The sequence below is a fragment of the Apteryx mantelli genome, chromosome 14 (genome assembly GCF_036417845.1).
Source record: "Apteryx mantelli isolate bAptMan1 chromosome 14, bAptMan1.hap1, whole genome shotgun sequence".
Classification (NCBI taxonomy): Eukaryota; Metazoa; Chordata; class Aves; order Apterygiformes; family Apterygidae; genus Apteryx; species Apteryx mantelli.
In genome coordinates this window covers 3,614,598-3,631,595 of record NC_089991.1, presented here as the reverse complement: position 1 = coordinate 3,631,595, position 16,998 = coordinate 3,614,598, and the positions used below count along the sequence as shown (strand labels likewise).

The window sequence follows — 16,998 nt, the reverse complement described above, 5'->3', positions numbered from 1 at the left end:
CTCCTGTGGGATTTCATCCCGCAAGGCATCCTCGTGCCGCCGTGGGAGACTCAGCTGAGCGCAGCCCGCAGCTCGGGATTGGCTTAGGGTGGCCCTGAGCGCAGACGGATTTATTTCAGACAGAATTCTCATAAATTCAGAACCACTTCCAAATTTCTTGACTATGAGATCAAAGAGGCAAGAGCTTGCTTCGTGCCATCTGTGGAGCTGCTCGACAGGGCAACGCAGTCTGGAGCTGGGGGAGGAGAAGGCAAGGAAGAAAGTCTCGGAGATTATGCCCTCAAAAACAAACTCAAATGCCACCCTCACATGAAAAAGCATTGGTTGGCAGTAACAATTAATTTCTTAACTGAAACCCGCCCAACTGTGTCCAAGTGTTTTAATTTGCCTATTGCTACAATATGCAAGGGAGCTGGCAGTAATGGATTTGCAATTAAAACTAAAACTGGCAAAGAAATCGCAAAGCTGGCAAAAGAGCTAATCTGCAAGCCATGATCACAAGATTACAAAGTGTTTATGCACATGCTAATTACCAGAGCACATAGCTGAGAATGACTTGTAGCAGAGAATACTGGGTTTGTGTGCTCTAAATCCCTGTATCCATATGGCTAGCCCGGTGTGCACCCGAGGTACTTCCTGCACCTCCTGCCTGCCTGTTGCAAGAGCTGGAAGACGCAGGAGAAACGCCGTGTTCGGGACTCTCCTCGCACACGCTCGAGCGGAAGGAGTGCTCCGGACTCGCCGGAGCGCGAGGAACGGGACAATGAGGCAGAATGCGGGAATGACCCCGCTGGGATCACGCTGAGCGTTTCCCCCACCCCTACCACCCCACATCCATAGCAGCAGAAGGGCTGAAAGCACTTCTCCAGCACACAAACTACAACAATATTCACTGGGAGCCATTGCTTCATCCTTGATTGGAATATGGAACCTATGCATGTGAAATGAATATCACCCTGAATAAATTAGCACCCAGTTATTCACCGTATCATCTTTCATCCTGCTATCTCTTGGATCTAAAAATAGTTATTCCAATTGGTCCCCGGAGATCAGCGGGTTACGCTGCACACGGCATTGTTCTGTGCGCTGCAACTACCGAGGGCAGAAATACTCATATTGCCACGAGCACAAAACCTTACGCATTGCCTGCAAAAGCAGGGGATGGAAAGGAAAGGGAAAAGACTTCAAGTGATCAAGCGTCAGTGCCAACAGCTAATAATGGAGGAAAGGGGCACCATGAAGAACAATTTCGAACCAGAGGAGAAAATTTCAAGGAGAAAACAGAATGGAAGAGCAGTCCCAGAATAAAAGGCTGCTGGGAAAACTGAGATTCTTTAATATGTAGGATTAAGGACTGCCAATGTCCTCAGGGAGGAAATGCAAATGGGGTTCAAACCATTTTTTCCATAAAAATTAGGAAGGAGAAAGAACAGACTTTGAAGTTCAACATGTTAGTAAATGAAAGCAAGAGTAAAGGAGACACAAAGAGAAATCAAGCCCTGGACGCCCAGAATTATGTCTTAAACACTCGCTAGTGAAAGACAGAACCTGAGGTGATGATGAGACTTCCCTTCATGGTGTGCACAGATCCCAGAAAATCTCTAGATTAGAAACTGCCTGAGAAAAAAGTATTACACAACAAAGGTACGATGGAGTATAGCATTCAAATGGGATGCTTTGTGCCTTATTCAGCGAGCCGGGAGTGATGAGGCAGCGAGGAACACACGAGTGAAAACCTCATGCATATGCCAGCCTGCTCTGGGATGCGCGGAGCAGAGGGAAGATTTCTGTAGGTGCTCTTCTGTCTGCAAGATGGCAGCTGGAGTTGGAGTGGAAGGAGGCGACAGCTACTGGAAGTCTACAGAGAAGTCAGAAATGCTGCCAACATGTTTAAAGAGATTTGCAGAATTCAGCTGCATCTGCAGGGGCCGATCATTCCCGACACCCTCCCGAGAGCAGAACAACTAAGTCCAAAGTGTATGGAGGTGGTGAAAGAGTAAAAGCATCTTGAGCGATATTCAGATCACTGCTGCCTCTGGCAGAGTGATGATGTCTGCGGTGAACTTTTTGAGGTATCAGTGGCCTTGCCTGGGTCTGGTCACTAGTTGAGAAGGGCAATTTGTATTTGGCCGAGGGTCATTTCAACCTGTGTACTCGTGCAATGCAATTACAGAAGGAGTTTAAGTTGTCATTACTGGTGGTCATGGAGTGGCACGTATCAGGGAATGGAATCCAACCATCACCCTGAGCAGATAAGCGTTCCGGAGTTAATTAGAGCTATATAAACTGTGATTCAAAGGAGAAGTGCTTCAAAACTTGGCTTGCAGATGAATTTATCCAACCTTATAATACACTGCGAAGCAAATAATGGTATGTCCAGCTACTGGAGTAACTGGGTGAGATTCAGTGGTCCCTGACATAGCGGAGATGATACACCATGATAAAGAAGAGATGATATAATGCTGGTTCCATCTGACCATAAGCTCTATGACTCTACAGTTGTTCCTTGTGAGATATGTGGAGTATAAGAGTTTAAAAAATGCAACACAACTACCAATTTGCTATGCTTTTTAAATACATTTGGGATAAATCTTCTCTTATCTCCACAGATTGGGTGGGTTGCTCTGTGCTTTTCAGCAAGCATCTCCACCAGGTTCTGCTGCTGGGGTCTGATACTCTTGCCTTGCGCGCGGAGAGACCCACACACAAACGCTGCCTATTTAAAGTCATCTACAAACCAGTTTAATAAAAGCTGACTGCATCTGCTTCCATGTTATTAGTTCTGCCCCAAAACTCTGTTTCTGGCAGCACAATGTTCCACGCTAATGAGCCAACTCTTCCCCTCCCATGGCAGTTCTCCTAAACCTCCACACCATTCAGTTCACAAAGTTACCACCCTGTTTTCCCCTCGGGGGAGGGAAGGATTGCAGCTGCAGAGGGGGTTCTTCAAATAATATGAAGGCCAAAGATCTGTGGGAAAATCTGCTCTCAGACAAACAGCACTTGGGGGCATCTGCGCCGAGAACCAGCCCCTCTTTGCTTCTGTCTGGGTCCCACGTCCTTCTGGCAGCAACGTTCTCCCCGAACCGCGCTGCCATTAATCCCCTGCCAGTTCATACACCCTACCACCCTCGGCGGGGAGACGGCAGAGCGGGAGATCACGCTGCAGGGAAGCGGTATTCATTTCAGCTGGATCGCGTGGCTTCATGGGAGACTTTCTACTCGGGGCAGTTATTTCTCACCCGATCCTACCGCACGAAGGAAGGATCCGGTGCGGACCACGCACCGGCGGCTCTTCTCGGCGCCCTTCTCGGAGCGCTTTGAGCCGTTTTTTTGCCATTTTACTCTCCTCCACGCAGCACCTCGCTCAGAATAAACAGCAATTTGAGGTTATCGCTCCGAGATGCTCGGTGGTGCCTCTCAGATTAAAAAGAAATCAGATAACCCTGATTACCTAACTGAAACTAGCTGCTAGACTTTTATTTAGAAACGATAACGTCTGCGAGCTGGGCTGGCGGGTTCAGCTGCGCGGCAGAAACCCCGCTCAGCCCCTGCAGCGCTCTCCCACGCAGGTGCGAGAGGTCCCGCGGCCGCCGGGGCCGGCGCACGGGGACCCCGCGCCAGCAGCGGGCGGCTTGGCTCCGGACACGCTCCCACCGGGAGCCTGCAGGAAGGAAAACGCGGGCACCGTCGACGGCTTCAATATTTTCCAAAGGGACGGCGTACGTCCCATCGCTCCCCGTTTCCTCGTGCTTCTGAAAGTTGGACTCAGTTCATCCGACAGGCTCCTCTAACACTTCTCGTTATAAACCTTTCTGCACCACATGCGACAGCAACCTCTCCCTCGAAAAGCTTCCACTCGCTGCTGACTTTGCCTCAAGCCATTAACTGACAAACTGGCAGCTAACTACTGTTAACAAATGATTTCCTAGAGATTACTGTTTAAGTGAAAAAGGTTCCAAGATAAATAGACTCATTCTTCATGACAAGGAATTTGAATTATGCATCCAGGGGTTTGGTACGTGTGTCCAAAAACTACGCAGTTGCAATCCTCGAGGTTGTTCTCATCAGCATATTACAATCTGGTAAATGAGAAATGACATTTTGTCCTCGGTTCAGGACCACGGGTTTGTACAGCATGTGTATTTCAGAAGACATTTTGGACCATCCAGACAGCGTTCCCATCCAGCTAATGTCACTCTATGAAATTACTGTTTAAGGCTGAAAAAGTGATTTGTTTTTAAAGGGAGAAAACATGCCAACCGCCTTGAAGGAGTTGCGGTTTTAGGGCCACCTGCAACTTGCTAAAAGATTATGAAATTGCAATTTGTTTAATATCTTGGAGTAAACGGCCTAATAAAGCAGCACGGCTTGCTTTTTTGGCTGGTCCTTTCTGCAGCCCCCCCTGTCGCAGGATCCCGTGCTGGGGCTCGGTCTTGCTTTCAGCACCGGCGTGGCTTTCCTCCCAGCACACTCCCAGCGCCACTTGCACGTGAAGCCATCAAGCTTCACAACACTCCTGGGGAAACTGAGTCACGGAAGAGCACGCTCCCGGGGCACCCGGGGCAGGAGCCGGGATAACACGGTGGCTCCCTCCGTCGCAGCCTGGCGCTGCAGCTACAAGACTATCCGGTTCCTCTGCTATAAGACTTGGTAACATGCCTCGCTTCGTACCTGATTTTGAGAACATCCTGTGTTAACACATAAACAACCGGGGTTGCTAATGCCTGTGTGTTCAGCTGTGCCCAGGCGGCTGACACGGCACGGCACCCGGTGCTCCCCGGGAATGGGGATCGGGCCGGAGAGGGGCCGGCTGCCGCCCCCGGGGAGCACCGGCAGAGCCCTCATGCATTTACCGTGGCATTTTTTTTTTATATTATTATTATTATTAATTTGTACAAACAGCAATGCTTTTGGAAACGGCTGCTCATCTTTCACGGACTCATGCTTAGCATTGCAGCCTGCCTCCTTCCCTCGGTCTGTATTTATATTTATATGCAGATCTGGGTACTAGATTAGTAAGAATAGTACATGAGAGTTTAAAAGTATTTTTATTTTGCAAAGTTTAAGCGCATGCATCTAGTTATATAACATCTTCAGTTAATGCCAATATCCAAGCAACTGGCACTGACAACAGCAGGTAATTTTCTGTCCTCCCGAGTGGAGGAGTGAAATTTTCTCTACAACTCTTATGTTCAAGTGAGATTAAGAAGTCACAGAACTACTCCACCCTACCAGCATAAAACTACTGTTTTTAACTGAATTCTGCTCCTTCCAGGAAAAACACAGAGTCCAGCTGAATAGTAGAAAACCTACACTGCCAGATATAACCCTGCTTTCAGCCATCAAATTAATTATGGAAAACAAAAAAGGGCTTAGGCATGATGTTAACTTCAAGCCAGAAGTGTTCAAAACCTTTTACTGGCTGTTTCTAAATGTAAGAATCTGTTGCATTATACAGACCAAATAAGCCAACATGTGAGCCAAAACTTCTTAGAACTGAGTTGGAAATAATACATCCTTAAATTACTACTGATTGTGTTCAGAAATGAATGCATTTACTCTCTGAGGTTTAGATAAATTCAAATTATTGATTGTTTCGTCAGGGCGTTCCCATGCCCCCCTACCAGCTCTGTTAGGGAGCTAAATTAGCAACAGCTCACACATTTCTGTGATGTCCTTTTACAATACTTGATTCTTCGAAGTTACTAACAGCCTGCAGGAATTCAACAGCTTGATTTAGCCAGTTGAACGTTACCACTGGAAAAGGACTCCAGAGCTGGACAAAGGACAAGAGCTGCCCTTTAAGTTAAAACAGCCTGGAGAACAACTGAAGCTCTCACAGTGAATCACTTAAAGTTACATTTCTTGAAGAGTTTGTGTACGACAGCATTAGAACCACAGCTACATCTGATTTGAATGAAACTTCAGACTTAATGATGCTCATGCCAGCTATTTAAGAAGCAATGCAATTTTCTTGAACACCCTATTATTTTGTTTGACATCTCCAAAGATTTTTCTCCCATTCCAAAAGCAAGCTCGTTTTAAGGAAATAAACCCTTTCCAGTTGACTTTAGAGGGGCCATATGCTTAAAACCCTGGACAGGCTGAAACCGCAGTGTTCAGACACCCCAGTGTCTGGAGGTGTTTGGCTCCAGCAGCTCAATTGCTGCTTATAAAAGAAAAATGCAAACAGAAATCAGCACTGAAGATTCAAATGTTTTTTTAAAAAGCTATCCCTATAGTAATGATTTCAAACAAGTAACAAGCTAAAAACAAAACACAACAGCAATAAAATAAAATCTGATGAACTCTTCAAAAAGATCCTGAGCGATACCACTTGGCATGACTCTGTTGCCTATCCCAGAGCTACGGCAGTTTAGACCAGCCAGGGCTCTGCTGCAAACACACCAAAACGAGGACGCTTTATCTTTTCATATTTCAAAACAAAAGCCAAATTCTGACTGCTGGGAGGAGGAAGAAATTTTTGTTGTGGATACGTTACTGTGTAATTACCCACTGCAATTTCATTTACGTACTTTCGAATGCTACAGCAGATGCAAAGGCTAGGTAGATGTGGCAGTTCCTCATATCCATATCTAATGCTCTAGGTTTGCATTTTCACTGCTAGCCTTCAAATTTTAGGGATGTGCCTGTCTACTGAAGCAAAAAGAAAGAAAATATTTTCATTGTTAGGAGAATGGGGAATGTAACTGATTTTGCCAACCTCTGAGGCTGTCAAATGGATGGCAAGGAAAGAGTTTAACGTCCAAAAAAAAAAAAAAAAATTACCTGTTTTCTCAATAAAATCAGGGTCAGAAATATGGGGATAAGATCAGAAAGGAACACCAATGGATCAGAGACTATTTATGGGATCAGAACATGGAAAATTCCATAAAGCACAAATGTTGCTAAGAATATTCAAAAGTCAAAAGCTTTCTGTGGGTGTGCATGCATAGAGATGTCAACACAACTATTTCATGATCACCGAAATTGCTACTAGCCTGCATCCTCTCTGAATGGCTATTTTTAGGACCCAGCCTTTCATGTGGTATAACGATGTGGATTTTACAAGAGCATTTATAATGTGTTTCACATGGTGTACAGTCCTGGAGAAATTGCTTTGTATCAGAGAAAGTTAAACAAAAAGGTTTGAGTTTTTCCTTTCTTATTTTACACTATTGCTTCTGTTTTGGATTTAGGGTCAATATGCATATTTTTAATTTATCCTATGCGACAGAACTAACTGTCACCACATCACACCGCAACAGCTCTCCGCATGACGCGATGCGATTCCACAAGACGTTACCTGGATTTCTGAATCTTTGTGCCACTTCAGATGGTCTGATTTCAAAGATCACAATGCCACATTTTGTAAGTTATAGCAGGAAGTCAAAGTTCAAAGGCTAAATTTCTATCTCGGTTCTACTGATGTCAGAGGTTGTGCACCGTCTCCCATGTTCGAATCTGGCCCTTTTTCTTTAAGGGCAAAGTCACAAAAGACCAGATTCGTAGAAGAAAAGGACTCCTCTTGGCTCTCTGTCTTAGCTTCGGTGATATAACAGCGCGCGCTAGCAATTGCGGGGAAGCAATACGTAATGAGAACCAAATCGTCAGCCTGTCCATGAGAGGAACAACAAATTTTCATGTGGTAGATCTTAAGATGGTTTACTTCCTAAACATAAAAGCAATATCCACAGTGCCATCTTTTCATTGTTAGGATACACGTCCCACATTTCTGATCCGTTCTGAGCATTTTAGCGGGAAGAATATCTCCTAAACAATTATTCCACAAGTGTGTTTATAATTTTATCCCCCTCATGCTGAGTCAAGCATACTTTACGATCCCCGGCTTTCACATTTGCCTTTTGTGTAAGTCACATCAGAGAAGAACCTCTGTTTATGCTTGTATACGCTATTCCTAAGAGCAAACCACAGCAGAAAACAAATTCAACATATAGCATAGGAGGTTGAACCACTTTAAAACTTTTTTTTTGGTCAGTCCATGATTACTGCATAGCCCTTCGAGACAGATGTGTATTTTGTATATTATAATTCCAAATTCTCAGCGGAACAAAGGCGATATTGTTGGAGATTTTTTTTTTTGCCTATCATTTAATCAAATGTAAAGTTGTTATAACCGGAGGGGAAAAGTACTCTAGATTCTAGTATCCAGCTTTACTTTGGTTTCGAAAACTTACCACAGCATTGTTGAGTTTATTGTTTTGTTTGACAAAATACTAATTTTGGGACCCCGTGAAACACAATGAACCAGATTCTCTTTGTTGTAGCTAAGCTGTGTTTAGCGCAGAACCAGCGGGCGGGAGAGGAATGGTGGTTTAAAGCCACTTCAGTGACCTCTTAGCCCGGAGCTGCCGGCCAGCATGATGGGCCGGACAGGCACCACCGCTTCTGCTGACCTTCCTCATGCTCAGTCCTGGCTGAACGTCCCGCTTTCTCCCTGAAATCACTTTATAGAGGCAGCGGCGGCACAACACGCTCCTTTGCGACTCTGAAGACGCTCACAGTTTATAAACACCCCAACGCCAAACCAGAGAAAAGGGCCACGGCGCAGCGGTGGCGGTAAGTCACGCCGCAAGGAGGGACGCGTGAAGGCGAGAGCTATTTGTCCAAGACCATTCGGAGGTGACCAAGAAACGGATCCTGCTGCGATCGAGACGCAGAGGCACACGATGCTGCAGTCATTTCCTTTAAGAAACAAAGTAGGTGGGTTTACGTGCCAACAGCATGTGCTGAACCGGCAATCCTAAGGCGAGAACGAAGGCCTCGGGTTACGCTAGGAAAGGGTTTGGCAGACGCTCTGCAGGTTCCCGGCGTGGCCAGCTGGGCTCGGAGGACACCTCATTACTCACGCCGCGAAATACTCGCCCCGCTTGGGAGCTGCACGGAGACTTGCCCTCTCCGGCAGGCCGCTGGACAAGCCGGCAGGCAGCAATAGGCGTTAGGTCTTTACTGATTCAGCTGGATTAAACCTGGAAACTAGGAAATGAACAGCCCTGTATCCTGTTACCGGCTCTCTGAGTCACCCGGTCCTCCTACCGAACCCTGGCTTCATCCTCCAGACACGGAGATTAATGAGCAAGTGTGCTATAGCCTGTTTTTTAAGGAGATACGTGAAAGAATAGCGCATGGGAAAGCCGGTACGGGGTGCTCACAAATCCCTGCTTGGCAGCAACGCGGGATTTTGTCAGGCCAGGAACATTTCCCTGCTGCCGCGACTCTGCGGCGAGTTTTGCAACAACCGGTACCCGCTCTGCTCTTCCGCGCCTTGCACCCGCCACGGTGAACCAAGAGGAAAGACCCCATCAGGCCATGAGAGATGCACCAAGGCGGGTGGGAAAGGCACGGGAACCGCAGGAGGAGCGGCGGCAAAGGCAAGGAGAGACGTCACGCGGCCGCTGCAGACAGCCCCGGCGGGGCGCAGAGGGTTGGAGGGGAGGGACGAGGCAGAGGATGCGCCTCCCACGGTGGGAGCCCCTTCTGCCGGGACGGCACTGGGGGTGTCTGGCGCCGGCGCCGAGATGGTCCCTCTTCAAGCCGACGCAGCAGACGGCACGAGAAAACCCCTGAGGACTCCGGGAGCAATATGCGACTTGGAGGAGTTTAGTAACTGCATGGCACCACGTGCTTGACTGTAGTTTACCCAAAACTGCTCTGTCCAGCAGAGTCTCTCTCAAAAATATGCATTTCCCGCAGAGGCAGGCAGGCCGCAGAGGCCGTGGACCTCCTTCACCTTCTCTAAGCAGATCACTGGGGGAGCTCAAACACCAAACCGCGCGAAACGAACGCTAAATTTGGTCTGAGCCTGAATCAGTCGCCGCCAAAGGGCAGGCGAGCAGACCCGGGGGTGTGAAGTTAATGGCAAGCCGTAGATATCTCCTCAAAACTGCTGACGTGTCTCAGGGCTCGGCTGTGAGCTACCAGGGACCGTAACCCGCCACGGGCGCGCAGACCCGCACCGTCCGGACCCGGTTCTCGTCTTAGGCGTGCGGCTCGCCCCTGCCGTGCCCTGCAAACCTGCTCGCTTGCAGATCGTCCCGCAGATACGGAGGGATCCAAGCCTGCGATTAGGATCCGGCCCCTTGCAGACGTACCGCGCGAGCAGCCAACGCAGTCATCCCTGCAGAGCCGGCAGGGCTGCTCAGGCGCAAAAACATGCGCGCGGCTGCTCGAACAGGTACATCGGAGCAGCAAATGCCGGCGAAGCTGAACTTACAGATCTGTCAGAGTTTCCACCCAAAGTCGGGAATTTAGTGGTGTCTGCGTATTTATCGTAGGAAACCGACTGCCGGCTGGGACACGCCACGTCCTCCGGGGCGAGCAGCGCCGGCGCCCTGCGGAGCTGCTCGCCTCCCTCCCGCCGGTGCCCCGCTCTCCCCTTCCAAGCTCTGGAGAGCAGGCTGAACAGCGACCTCCTTTCATCTCGGACGCGTCACGTGCCTGACTAACCCCCAAAACCGCTTTGTTCTTCACAGCTGAAATCTCAAAAATATTAATCATTAACACGGATGAGCTCGGGGAGCCTGGGTTCGGGTTCTGTTTTTCCTCTCCCGATTCCCAGCCAGTTGAGCTAACGACGCTTCCCAAGAGGCAACAGTTGGCAGCTGGTGGGAACAGCGCCTTCGACGTACGCAAGCTCATAGCAGCTCCCCGCAGCAAACGCAGCCCGGGAAGCGCGTTCCAGGGAAGCCTACGAAGGAATCCCGGCGGAAGAGCAGAGAGTGTCGCGCTGTCTAAATCACGTGCAGTTATTCGCATGCAAGGATTTACCTACAAATCCCTTTTGTTTCCCTGTGACATTTTTCTTTCTCCTTTTTTTCACTCCAAACAATTTTAAAAATAAGCTTATGTTAGACCACACACATGCAGTGCTGTATCATGTCACTGCTTCTTAGGCAGAACTCTAATTTATTTCAAAGGGAAGTTCTGCCTCAAAATTGAGGGTGTGATATGAACTCAGAAATTAACACAAGAATTTTCCTTGGGGGAACCAAGGCTGAATCAGACATGCAATAAATGACCTCGGAAGCCCTGCGCCTTGGTACATCCACCTATCCAACATTAGGCTTTAATGTAAAAAATTATTTTCACCATGATCCCATTTCAAGCTAGGTAGAAGAGCTGGAAGAAGTGGATTCACTTTGGTCGGGAGGGAACAAGTTAGTCATCTCTCTGTCTGCCAGGATGTCCATCTGCAGACACTGCACTCCTCGCACTTTTTTTCCCTTGAATATAAGAATTATGGGGTAGGAGTAGCATGCTGGTGATGCCTAACAGCCCAGATCCCGCTGTCGGGGCCCGGCTGGGATCCGACAGGCTCTGTGGCTTTCACGCAGCAGCAGGGACCACCGGTAAAGTCCGGAGCTGCCGCCCCTCGTGGCCACCAGCCCCAGGCTCTTCAAGCAGGCTCGCCCGACATCTGGCGGGACGCGCAGCAACTCCCTCGCAGCGACGGATCCCGATCACACCGACTCCGGGGAGTTTTGCCACCAGTTTCAACAGGATTGGAACTCGACACAGAAAAAAGCAAATATTGCCCTGACGGCGCAAGCTCGGACAGAACAACCCGCACAGCTGCTGGTGCTTTAGCTCTGCCCGTCGCTGGACCCTCCGCTGCCAGCTGCTGATGGAGACCCTGCTCCACGCACTTCCACCTCACGAGACGCATCCGGGGCCTGTGGCCCCGGGCCAGCAGTAACTGCACTTTGATCTTGCCCTGCCCAAGGGGGGATTTCAAACCCACTAAAAAAAAAAAAGCACCAAGCTCAAGGAGCCCAGCAGACCCCAGGGACCAAGTTTTGAACATCTGCACTGTTTCCTAAGCCTGCTCCCTCACTTTTTGGTACTTCAGATGAGCAGAGCTTGGGAAGGTCCCACCACCCTTTTGTTCCTACAGGAGCTCCAGCTTGAGGATTTAATTACTAAGAAAAATCAGGCAGAGGCTTGGTTTCCCAAAGAAAGAGAGGCTCCCGGACCTGTTTCCTCACGCAAGAGCGGGACAGAAAGTCCAGCGCATCAGCTTTGCGTGCAAAACGTCTTCGTTCTGCTCTCCCACTCCTCGCGCGCTCGCTACGCGCAGGAGAGGTGCACGAGAGGTGGGAACCGAAGGAAGCCTCAACCAGCCCGGTCCCGCTTCCCTGCGACCGGGGAGCCCGCTCACCCCTCTGCGCCCCACGTACAAGCACAGCGCTGCTCATTCCCCTGCTTTCTAAAACTATTTACAAAAGCAACCTGAAGGAACTTATAAGTGCTCCTTCTACCATGTAACTACCACATGGTACAAGATAAAACAATGTTCAGAAAACCCCCTCAGGTCTAAACGCAATTATACAACTGTAGCAAGAAAAATATTTTAATCTGATCAAAGTGTTAACATGTTTGACCATGTCTGACCTCTAATGTTTGTAACCACCTAAAAGGCTGATGTTCTTACCAAGGATGTACTTTAATTTGATTTAAAGTTATTTGTACTATTTAAAAAAAGGATGTAGCTTTATGATTTTATATTTCATTTAGAAAAACAGTTCCTCGGCTTCTTAGTATTCTTTGGAAGTTTCTTGCAGATTTTTTAACCGATGAATCCTATATATTCTGCTCTGGGAATAGCTGGCGTCTTCCAAGAGCAGGGAGCGCCGAAGCAGGCTCGTGAAACGCACATGCATCATCCGAGAGCTGCAAGCCTGCTTTGGTGGCTCTGCTGCTGCTCCAGGGCGCTGGCTAGCTAAACGCGCATCTCCTCCGCGCTACGCGTGCTCAAATCGGCGCCGGTCTAGCCCCAAAACAGCGCTCGCCACCCGTGGCACGGGCGGCCCGCGCGGCGCCGGGTGCCAAGTACCTGCCTGCTGCAGGGTGGCTCTTGCCACATCCTGCCGCGAGCGGAGCCGAGTGGAGCCGAGCCGAGCCGAGCCGGGGGCACAGCGAGTCAGCTGGGCGCCGGGCCGCCGGTGATGTCAGGCGCCGAGACATTTTTCCACCCACCATTCACCAGCGACACCCGGGCATGTAAATAGCGCAAGTGGGTGTGTTTTGATAAAACACGCCGCGCCGGCCCCAGGGACGCAGCGACCCTCCCGGCACGACGGTTAGCGGGCCGCCAGCGACCCGAGGGAAATACAGCAAAAGCGACGCGGCTGAGAAAATAAAAAGAGGAAACACCACTAGGGCCACGCTAGTAGCGACACACCCACCGAGGCAGGCACGCTCCGGGCCGGCTCCGGCCGCCGATCACAGCGCCGTGCCTAGGTGCAACAGGAGCCGTCGGAAAAAATGCGGTTTTACGGTGCACGGCAGGGTGGGGGCTCACGCGGCAGCCTTAATTCTGACGGCCCTCGAGCCTGCAGGGAGTTGCACTGTATTTTTCAATCAGTTAAATGCAAAAAGTTTGGAAAAAAAGCACTGCTGGGCTAATTTTTCAATATATTTTTTTTTTCTTTTAAGGATTACGAAGTTAATCCTAGCTGCACACAGATGTTTACAGGAAGCTCCAGTCAGACTGAATACAACCTTTACTATCAAGTGCATGCGCGACTGCGATATGTAATCCCATTCACGGTCCTCCCCCTCGTTTTGTGCTAAAAACGTTAATTAAACGCACTTTTATGGATGGTTAAGTATCCAAAACTTTTGGTCACAGATTTGACCTCCTCAATTACCGGGAGCAGCCACCAGGTTATAGCCCACATTTTATATAATATACACAGCAGCAATAAATCTGCATGAGAGCAACATCGAATCCATGGGAGCTAGCTCATGAGAGCAGTACAGAACACTATGATAACCTTCACACAGGCAGTACAGACACAGGGCAAAACTGTCCCCCCAAAATATTGCAATAGCTACTGGATCATCTCTGAAAAACAAAGGAAAGACCAGCCTTTATCTGAGGAAGAAATCCGCCCATGTCTGTTAGACAGGTAACAGATTTTCAGCTGAAAACATTAAATCAGCCTTTTGAGTCATAAAACACCACACGACCCGAACAGGCCTGAAGCAAAGCCCACCGCGGCAGGGGAATTATTTCCGCGGACCTCGATGGGATGGGAATCGTTCCTTCTCTGCTACTGATTTTTCTCACCTTCGAGCTCCGCATAGTCTATGCGCTTCTATCTGTTGCTCTGACTGTAGCCTTTTTACATTATCAACAGGAAGGATAATTCATAAACCCAAATCTACTTTTTAGCCTAATTGCTAATAGATACGCTATCCCACTTTGTTTTCCCACACATAAGGGTTTAAGATTAAAAGAAATACTCCACTACAACGAACACCTGTTGGGCCAGTGTAACTCAGAACTTATCCAAATTCTCTACTGGGGAGCAAACTAAATGCTTTTAAATAAAACTGATTTAACACCATGATTTAAACTTTAGCAGGCAGAGAGCAGCTTTATATTTTAGAGAGGTGAGGGGGATACCCGCTACCTGGAGGAAGGGACACAAGGTGGGAAGCAGCGGAAGAAATGCTTATTTTGATTACAACACTGCACATTGGCCCCTACCAACGCAAACACACCTTTTCTTTCTGTAAACTGAAGGAGAAAAATTTAAGGACAGGTCCTAAACATCCATACTCTGCTTTCAGCAGAGCTGTGACAGTCTACAGCAGCGCAAGACCTGCTCCACGGCCTAAAAACCAAGGGCTGCGCGGTGGGTGCGAACAGCCGTACGGGGGGACCCGCGTCCTTGCTGCCTTGCGGGCGGGCAGGGCGGGACGGGAGGATACAGCAGCGACTCCAACAAACAGCTTTTTAATCACACTTTAACTCAAAGGTTGTTTCATACCCCACAATCTATCAATTTTTCATAACACCAGTTTAACATCCTCCCCCTCCAAAGCACAAAAGATTGAAATGGTTATATTAAGGGGGCCATTATATTTACTTTTTTAAACCTTTTTGCCTTAAAGGTTAAAAACTAAAAGTGAAATAAAATGAGTGATGTTCTCATTCACCATGTTCTCATTCACCCAGCTGTAAATGCAGAATAATGTCTGAAAGGAACACAGCGTTGCTGGCCTCCTCCCAAAGGAACAAGAACACTGTTTATCAGGATTTGTGAAATTCTTCCCCAAAGTTCTGACAGAGACAGCCACAGGTAAAGATAGCGTTTACAGAGAATCCTCTAGTTTAATTATTCATATTGCCAAACTTACTATAAACAATAAAATGTACAGACTTACTAGGCTTGACCTGAGAGGGTAAAACTTGGTAGGAACAAGACTGGAATAGCCCAGTACTGCCTCCAGCAGCATTAAATATTTTCCTAAAAAACCTCCATTGCAATTTAAAAAGCGTAAGATCCACCTTTCGGGAGATCAACCACAACAGAGCCTTTACTGAAGGGAGGCCAAAACCAGGCCATCTTGCACGCAGACACACCGAACAAAAATTAAACTGTGGCACACATCCCTGAACGCAAACACCAAAAGCCGCTCACCTCCGAATCCCGGGACGCAAATAAAGCAAGGGGCGTCTCATGTTAGACCCGGTCTGACTGCTGGAAAAGTGAACTTGGGGATAAGGAGGTTTGAAAAGAAGCTCCTCGAGCGAATTCGGGGAGAAGCGAACGCTCGCTCCCGAGCATCGTTCACCCTTCCCACTCCCTTTCCCTCCAGCCGGGACAGGACGTTGTCCGGGCGTTTTAGAAACAGCACCGCAATTTGCCCGAAAAAGCCCACGCCGGGGCCCGCACGGCGCTCCGGCGGCGAGCGAGGCCGCGAAGCCCCCCGTCGAGGGGCGGCCGGACTCACCAGCGGCGACATGGATCCGTTGGGCAGGTAGGGGTCGGAGAGCATGAGGAAGGGGTAGCCGGAGTACGCCGACCCTTTGTACATCCCCGCGTCCTGGTGCTTGATACCTGCCGGCAGCGAGAGCCCCGCGTCACGCGAGTCCCGCGCCGGCCGCGGCAGCACGACGGGCCGCGTCCGCGGAGCATCGGCCGCGGCGGGACGGGGGCACCGCGGTGCGGGGCGCGGTGCTGGGGGGCAGCTCGCTGGGGGGCTGTACGGGGCTATGGGGGGGGGCTATAGGGGGTCGCGGCGGTGGGGATGGGGATGGGGAGGGGGGGGGGTCTCGCTCCCACTAACCATCTTCCATGTGGTCCGGGAGCTTCTCCTGATAAACCCTCTGCGGATCCTGCGCGCGGCGGATGGCCTGTACGGGGAGGAGAGAGAAAAAGCGGAGCCGGGGGTGGCGGGGGGGCCCCGCGGGGCAGGGCGGGGGGCGGGGGGGGGGCCCGGCGCGGCGCGGCTCGGCTCGGCTCACCTCGGGGTCGGCGGCGGCGGCGGTGGCGGCGGGGCTGCCGCTGCCCTCCGACTCGTTCACCAGCGAGGACTTGAGGTCGGCCAGGTCGCGCTCGGTGAAGGCGTTCTCGGGGATCTTCTCCTCCTGCTCGCCCTCGTCCTTGAAGGCCAGCATCTCGTCCGTGGCCCCCAGGTCGTCCCCGCCGCCGCCGCCCCCGAGCTGCGGCATTTTCCTGCCGCCCGCCGCTCCCTGCGGCCGCGCCGCGCAGCAACTTTCCCGGCGAGGGTTGTTCCGCGCCGCTCCGAGCGAGCCGGCCCCGATTTCTTAATTTCTTGGGTTGGTTTTTTGTTTTTTTTTTTTTGGTGTGTGAAAAAAAGCTGCCCTGAAAAATTTTTCCTTTCAAAAGTTTTCCCCCCCCTTCCTTTTAAACTTTTTTCTCCTCCTCCTTTTCAACCTCTTCCTTTAAATTCCTTTCGAGATTTTCCTTAAATTCTTTCTAAAAAAAAAAAAAAATCTTTTTTTCTTCCTGAATATTTTTGTTTTTCCTCTCCCCCCCCCGCCCCCCGCCACCTCCTTCCCCCGGTGTTTCGCGGGGGGCTCGGCAGGCAGGCTGCAGGCAGGCAGGCAGGCAGGCAGGCAGGCAGGCGTCGCGGGATGCCGGGCCCGGCGCGCACCCTCCCCCCCCCCGCCCCGTGCCGCCCCCCACCCCACCCCGAGCCCCGGCAAGTTTCCCTGGG

The 16,998-nt window shown here is 50.0% G+C and overlaps 1 protein-coding gene across 1 annotated transcript in view; it reads right to left on the bottom strand.

The window, feature by feature from the left end:
- The window catches only part of TCF7 (transcription factor 7), a 68,671-nt gene extending 52,182 nt beyond the window's left edge, over positions 1 to 16,489 (bottom strand). Inside the window, exons 1-3 of the mRNA XM_067304829.1 lie at positions 16,283 to 16,489; positions 16,105 to 16,171; positions 15,769 to 15,875 (exon numbers count right to left, since the gene is read on the bottom strand). Of these exons, the coding sequence (XP_067160930.1) occupies positions 15,769 to 15,875; positions 16,105 to 16,171; positions 16,283 to 16,489 (381 nt within the window). The remainder of the gene's footprint in view (positions 1 to 15,768; positions 15,876 to 16,104; positions 16,172 to 16,282) is intronic.
- Positions 16,490 to 16,998: the final 509 nt, after the last annotated feature.